We start from the raw sequence: 7,386 nt of genomic DNA, 5'->3' as shown, positions 1-7,386 counted from the left end.
TGTTTTTTTTTCCTGCGATTTGGTCACTTTTTTCACCATTCTTTTATCAGTTATTTTTCATGCATTTTTCAAATGCTATCAAATTGAATAAAACACCTAAATTCAATGAAAGTAGTGCACTGATCATTTATTTTTACTTGTGAAGAGCGTTGTACTGAACCATCCACGTTATTTTTTGGTTGATCAATTTGATTGAAAGAAAGCCAAATTTCTGATACAGAAACTTTTTTTAAATTGGGTCAAATTTGACCCGAGGACAACAGGAGGGTTAAATGCCTTCTTGGTCCAAAAAGGTAAAAACAAATATTTTTTTTCACTTGGAACACCAAACTTTAAAATAAACGGTGACTAGCCTACTTCGTTGGTTGTTAATATGTAAATCTCAATTGGTTTCCTCGGAATGGAACTGGTTTTCTGAAAGTCCCAGCTATGGGGCAGCTGAAATCAGGACATTCCTGTTAGACAACCTGGGTGGAATTTGAATAGTCCGGGGGAACCGCCTGACGCTGATTGGTCGAGAACGACATATTTCCAGCGCGCCAGTCTGCCACTCAACAGATCCCAGGCAGCTGAATGGCTCTCCCCGAAGAAGGCGGGCCCTCTGTCTTGACTATAAATATGTATTCTGGTTTCGAGCCATCTGCGAATGATTGCTGGCTTTCGGGGGGAGAGGCGGATCGTTGTGAGTCCAATGTTTCTCCACAGAGCGGACCTGAACCTTTCTCCTCCAACAAAACCATTCCCACTGAGATAGCTGAGAGACGGCTTTCCCATCTCCCGAAGAGGAGCTGGAGGTGGACTATAGGGGGGTGGGAAACATCACAATGATCCACACCATGGAATGCGCAGCGGACGCGCAAAGCCTCATCTCCATTTCCTTAATGAAGATCCACAACTCCAGGACGCAGAGAGGGGGGATCAAGCTGCACAAAAACCTGCTGGTCTCCTACGTGCTGCGGAACGCCAGGCAGGTCTACGTCAAGGAGAAATACGCGGAGATCTATAGGATGCAGCAGTACGAGGAGGTGATGACCGTCTGCAACGAGATCCAGGAGCTCAACCCGCTGGATCTGGACGCAGAGGACGCCGGCGACGAGGAGCAGGCGCGGGCTGCTTGCTGCGGCGAAGAGGCGAGTCTCTGCGGCTCCGCGTGCCACCGAGGCGCCGCGCAGCCAGCGGCGCACGCCCGGACAGCGAGCGCTCTTTACGGCTGCTCTCCCCTCGAGGACGGCGGCAAAGAACCGGATCCCTCCTACTATCGAAGCTGCTGCATGGAGGCTTCCCCCGTGCCCCACTGCGACCAGTTCCCCGCAAACGGCAGCACGCACTGCAACATAACCACAGTGCTGGATTTGGACACGCATGTGGTAACCACGGTGGAGAACGGCTACCTCCACCAGGACTGCTGCTGCTGCGATGCGCTCCAGTGCGGCCAGGGCGCGCAGTCCCCGGCCAAGAAACGGAAGGTCGAGTTCGGCTTTTGTACGTCCGACGGCGAGGAGGTGTCGGATTTTACGTCGGCTTGCAAGCGGGCGAAACGCGAGGACTGTACCTACTTCCACCTAGACTATACAGACACCTCCAACATCTCCAACCTGATCTCCATCTTCGGCTCGGGGTTTACAGGGCTGCTGAGCAGACAGGCGGACTTGGAACAGATCTGTAGTAAACAGGTCCTGGCCAGCCTGGGGGCATGGACCCGAGCGATTGTGGCATTTTGAATCAAACCCTTTATTATTATTATTTTTTATTTTTTTTAGGAGAGACCGGGGCCAGTTGTAACACGTTTTTTCCCCCACAAATGTCTAGAAACTAAAGCCAGCGGAGAAGCGTTTTCTCCTGCCAGTTTCTGTTTGTTTGTTGGGGAACATGTTTCCAAGCTCAGGACAATGTTCCTGTTATAGCCTAACAAAGTAACGTTCCCATAATAGTTCTCCAAGTAATATTCCAACATTTCACGTGTGATTTGCGGAACGTATTGCATAGTTTACCCCCTTCTGCTATTTACGTGTCCATGATGGAATGCACTTAGAACAAGTTTTCCTTGGGAACCTCAGGGGAACGTTGCCAGTTGACTGTACAGCCTTTCTATGTGCAAATAGTGAACGGTGTGCTGCAGAATGATGAGTCGGTGAGACCAGTGTTTTCTACAGAAGCTGCGCATCGTTACAAATAGAGCGACTGTGTGTGAGGTCAGTTGTTAACGCTACAAAAAAAAAATCCACTTTTCTTGTCACCGATATCAGTGTGGTCAGCAGTAGACGTCATTTAACCGGCCAGTGATGGTGATGGTCACTGGTTTGGTAAGAAGGTGTGAAAACGTCACAATTGGCCAAACTGTATCCTCAATAACTTCATCTCTGAACACGATTTGGTTATTATTCAAAATGTTAAACACTGACAAGGGATTTTTGACCATTCAGCTAAGTCGGTTTTACCATACGTTACAGCTGACCTCCCGGTGTCATAGTAAATGCCATGTGCTGAAAAGTGATTTTTTTTTTTTAAACACAAGTATCAAGAATTAGACCCCAAAGCCCACCTTTTGTCCTAAAGAAAGAACAGATAACAGATGTGAATGTGGCTCGTTTGGCGTGCGGCGGTGTGACGTCACTCCCACTCGTTTCTGATTGGAGGATCTGGAGGCGTCACAACGGATACCCGGTCTCCCCTACAAGGTCTAAAATCAACTTTTATTTTTGCAGGAAAAAAAGAAAAGCTATTTAAAAAAGAAAAGAAAAAAAGAGCATTTTAATGACAATAGTTTTGGCAGGGAGAGGACAGAGTTTGTATATATATATATATATATATATATATATATATATATATATATATATATATCCTGTTGTCAAAATGGTAATGACATGATGAAATGGATTGACTTCCATTGCCTTAAATCAAATGCGCACAACTGCTACACTGTCAAACTTTTCACCGTAAATTTACAGTAATATACCGGCAGCAGCTTCGCCACTAAACTACTGTTTACAGCAACAGGTATTACGGTATTTTACTGTAAATAGACATAGTTTCTTACTGTTATTATTTGAATTTACAGTAATTCGCTGGCTGCAGTGTCTATTTTCCCAAGATGCTTTGGTATTAGCCCTAAATACCTGTAATCTGTAACATTCACAGATAGTGCTGTGCTATTATTCTCCCAGAATGCATTGCCGTTGACAGTATGATCCTGTATAACAATAAAACAGTGTGATTACTGTGAGATTTGAGCTGTAAGTTTACATCAGAGGTTTACGGTGTAGCTATTGTCAGAGATGGATAGTGAGCGAAAGTCTCTCCTGTTCCGGGTCTAAAGGAGCTTTTGTGGAAACCCGTCTTCTCCAGTTTAAAGTTGGACCTTGCACATTCTGGGCAGTTTGTAGTCATGTGAAAGACCACGGTCCAAGACTCTCTCCTGAGGTACACTGACGGACTCAGAAACCAACTCATATCACTTAACGGAGTGCCAACACGTACATGTACTGCAACACTTTTTTGGGCTATCACTATATCACTCCACCATCCACTCCCAGTGTGTGATAGTGAACAGTCCGGGGTTACTTTAGCAGTTTGACATCCCCCTTATTAATCATGGTTGTTGCTCAAAGCCTTCACAGCAATTCCATAATTCCAACACGTCTTGGTTTTGTGTGTGTGTGTGTGTGTGTTTCTTTTTTTTTTACTTTGTTTTGTAAAAGAATGATCGTAGTCCTTTTGTTTTAGAAAGGCAAAAACTCCTGATTTAGCCATAACCTGAGGATCCACGCATTAGCTTTATGAGCACTATGTGTACCAAAATAAAGAGAATATTCAGCCATTCTCTACATATTTTGTTGTTATTCTTGTATTTTTTTGTGCTTACTAAAATGTATATCACCGGGTAAAAACTGTTCCAGAAAATATTTGCTGAAAATTTATAATCTTAATAAAAAATGCAAACCTTAATGGTAACTTTTGTGTTTGACAGCCATTTGTTATAACGAAATACTGACATGGTTACGGGCCTACAGTGGCTGGCCAGTGTCACACACACAATGCCTTTATGAAAAACACACATTTAATACATTTTCAGGCAATACATGCACAATGCTTTATAATAACAACATCATGAATTAAATAGATAATACAACTATAAGTCACAGCTATCAAGTGAATTCAGCGTATGATTAATATAGGACATTTTAACAACAATCCAAGTCTGCATTAAAGGTTAAAGGGGAAGATCCGTATCACTCTGATATCATTAAATAAGAGGCTACAGCTAGCAGATGTTAGCTTAGCTTAGCATTGAGGCTGGAAACAGCTAGCCTGGATTTCTTAGCTCTGCAGAGAGATGTGAGAGTGGTGTTGATCTTCTAATCTGACTCTCCGCCAGAAAACAAATGAAAAAGCATATTTCCAAAAAATGTTGAACTATTCCTTTAACAATGTCGTATTGTAAATGGATTGTGGTCCAGATTCTCCACAAACTTTTCCAGATGTTATTTTTTTAAATTTTCTTTACAACCTAGGGACCTAAAAATCATTGTTATTAATGCCATGTAACTGATTTATTAATACTGACTACGTTATTTCACATTAATGAATCTATTAATAATTACGGGTCAACCCTTAGGAAGTGGAAAAAGTATTGATGCCACACTTGGAAACGGTAGTATGATCTAAAGAAAATACACTTAAAGACCTTAACTCAAGGTCCACTTATCTTTTTTTCCGGGCTTTCAGCTGCATGTCATGATCTTCCTCGATAGATGGAATATGCAAATTATATATATTCCACTCATTATTATACTACTCATACTTGGGTCACATGACGACTGAGCTAGTTCCATGAGCAAAATCCATCTCTGAGATGCAGTCAAAAGCTCCAGAAAAAAAGCTAGTAAGTGATCCTTGAGTTAATTATCCTTAGCCACAAATGTTGAGAATAATGAATCATCAAATACTAATTCATCTAAAAATGATAAGATGGTCATACTACTTAAACAGCTATTTTGTATTTATTTGTCTCTGTCTCTGTATTTATTGTTTATTCTTATTAATGTTTAATATGTTTGTCTGTGTATGTATGTATGCACCAACCACCCAGGCAAATTCCACGTACTGTGGCAATAAACTCCTTTGTGATTCTGATATATCTATGCTAAACATCATGAAAAAAGGCCCAATTTTCGCTACCTGCTCCCATAATGCACTGCCTTCATATCCCGTCTAAAGACCTACCTCTTCAAACCGGCATACTCCGCATAATATGATAGTGTTTGTCTGTTGTTTATTGCATTGTGCATCCGTTTTTATCTTTTGTACCATTTGTTCATGTAAGGTGTCCTTGAGTATCAAGAAAGGCGCCCATAGATAAAATGTATTATTTATTATTTATTATTATTACCTCTGCCCATATGTGACTTGGCCTACACTTCCCCTTCTCAGCCTGGACTTTCTCCTCCCCTAGTAAAACTCTGAGCCCTGTTATCTCTGCTCTGTGCCACTTGGTGGTGTTCTTTAAAATCAATGAATGAAAATATCACGAGGGCTGTGTATGCAGAGCAGAGCCACCTCAGGCTGACCCTCCTCCCCCTCCCCCTCCTCCTCCTCCTCCCTTTCATCCTCCTCCTCTTCCTGGCTGGCTCGGGGAGGCATCACTCTACCTCAACACATCACATCCATCGCTGCTGCTCCTTTCCTCCTCCAGCTCTGTGCGCTTTTTTTTCCAGCTCCTGCTCCCCATAACAGCTCTCTAACAGTAGGTAGGCTGTAATGGAAGGAATGAGGCCGAGAGAAGAATGCATGGTGTAATTTTGCAGAAATGGAGTGCAGGAGGATTCTATCTTGTGATCATTTTACATCTGCCGACTGCGTTTGGACACAAAATGGATTTGCTTAAGAATAAAGATTCCAACAAAAAACAAAAACGTGAAATGATGTCAGAAAAAAGAAGCCACGGCTCAGCCCTCCCCACTACTGACAAATGGTGTGAGCAAATGTTTAGTTTGGTGGTGTATACACAGCTCCTCCATCTGGATAGGGAATGATTCACACCCATGGACACACACACACACACACACACACACACACATAAACACACACACGCACACACACACAGAAACACACACAGACACACAAACATACACACACACAAACAAACACACAGACACACACACAGACACAAACACACATACTCACAAAATCTTTGACTTCCTGTTGGCCTCAGTGATTTTCCGTTGATTCGTCATTCACTTATGCATTTAGGGTTTTCCACTCAATATTTTGATTTGGTTTGACTCTGTTAAAATATAAACATAATAAATGTAAAATAAAAATAAAATACACAAAAACTCAGATACCCAAAACCCCAAATGTATTACTGTAGGGGATTTGGATTATTATGTGACTCCAATAACATAGATTTCAAAAGATTTAAAGCATGGCTTTGGATGAAAACTCTCACGTCAACTTATTTCCGGAATGTTCTTATTTATTTTACCACTCACTTCTACTGATCCACAGTGAAGGACAATACCAGGTGGTGGGGGTTGAAGTGCGGGGGGGGGGGGGGGGTCTAGTGTTGTTGTGTTGGGTTGCTGGGAGGAGGGGGTGGGGGGAGAGACAACAGAGGGGAGGGGTGCAGTCATGAGGGGGGGGTTAGCAGGGGGGAGGGAGGCCTGCTTTGTCAAGAGAGGGGGGTTGGTGTGTTGGGAGGGGGGGGGGATTGCAGGGGGGTGGGGGAGGCCAAATGTGACAGCAAGAGGGAGGGGTGGGGGGTGGACTGTAGGGAATAGGTGTTCTGAGAGGGGGGAGGCCGACTGTGGCAGCAGAGATCGAACAGGTCAGCCAGGTTGCACCGAGGTCTGTGTGTGTGTGTGTGTGTGTGTGTGTGTGTGTGTGTGTGGAGGGGGGTGTGTGTGTGTGTGTGTGGGGGGGGGGGGTGATGCAGACCAGAGCTGTGTTCGAAACCGTTCCCTCATTCACTCACTCACTATTCTCTATATAGTGTATATAAATAGTGAACTATTTATATATATATATATATATATATATATATATATATATATATATACACTTATTTGTATGATGAAGGTGGTCGGTTAGTACCATGTAAACAAACCGAAACAAAAATACTTTTAATACATCTCCGAAACAAACCGAGCACTCCGGAGAATAATAAAACTGTGTACATTATGTTGCATTTCTTAGCCCATTTTGTCTTCCATTTATTTATTTGCTTATTTGACAGGGACAGTGCTTATTACTCAACAGCAAAGTAAATGTAATGAGCCAGAGTTAGCTCAGCAGGCTCATTTTCATCTGGCAAAATGGCAACCTTAAAAAATGTATTAAATAATTCAATGTAAACTATGATGATATCACTGGAGCTTATGGACCTTT

General features: G+C 42.7%; 1 protein-coding gene across 1 annotated transcript; it reads left to right on the top strand.

Moving 5' to 3' along the window:
- The first annotated feature begins 657 nt into the window (after positions 1–657).
- On the top strand, positions 658–2,835 carry ier5l (immediate early response 5-like). Its single transcript, XM_028601852.1, has one exon. The coding sequence runs from the start codon at positions 825–827 to the stop codon at positions 1,719–1,721; it is 897 nt and encodes a 298-aa protein (XP_028457653.1). The 5' UTR covers positions 658–824; the 3' UTR covers positions 1,722–2,835.
- Positions 2,836–7,386: the final 4,551 nt, after the last annotated feature.

Source organism: Perca flavescens, chromosome 16 (assembly GCF_004354835.1).
Source record: "Perca flavescens isolate YP-PL-M2 chromosome 16, PFLA_1.0, whole genome shotgun sequence".
Classification (NCBI taxonomy): domain Eukaryota; kingdom Metazoa; phylum Chordata; class Actinopteri; order Perciformes; family Percidae; genus Perca; species Perca flavescens.
Note: the sequence above shows the minus strand (reverse complement) of the source record. Positions and strands in the feature narration are given on the sequence as shown.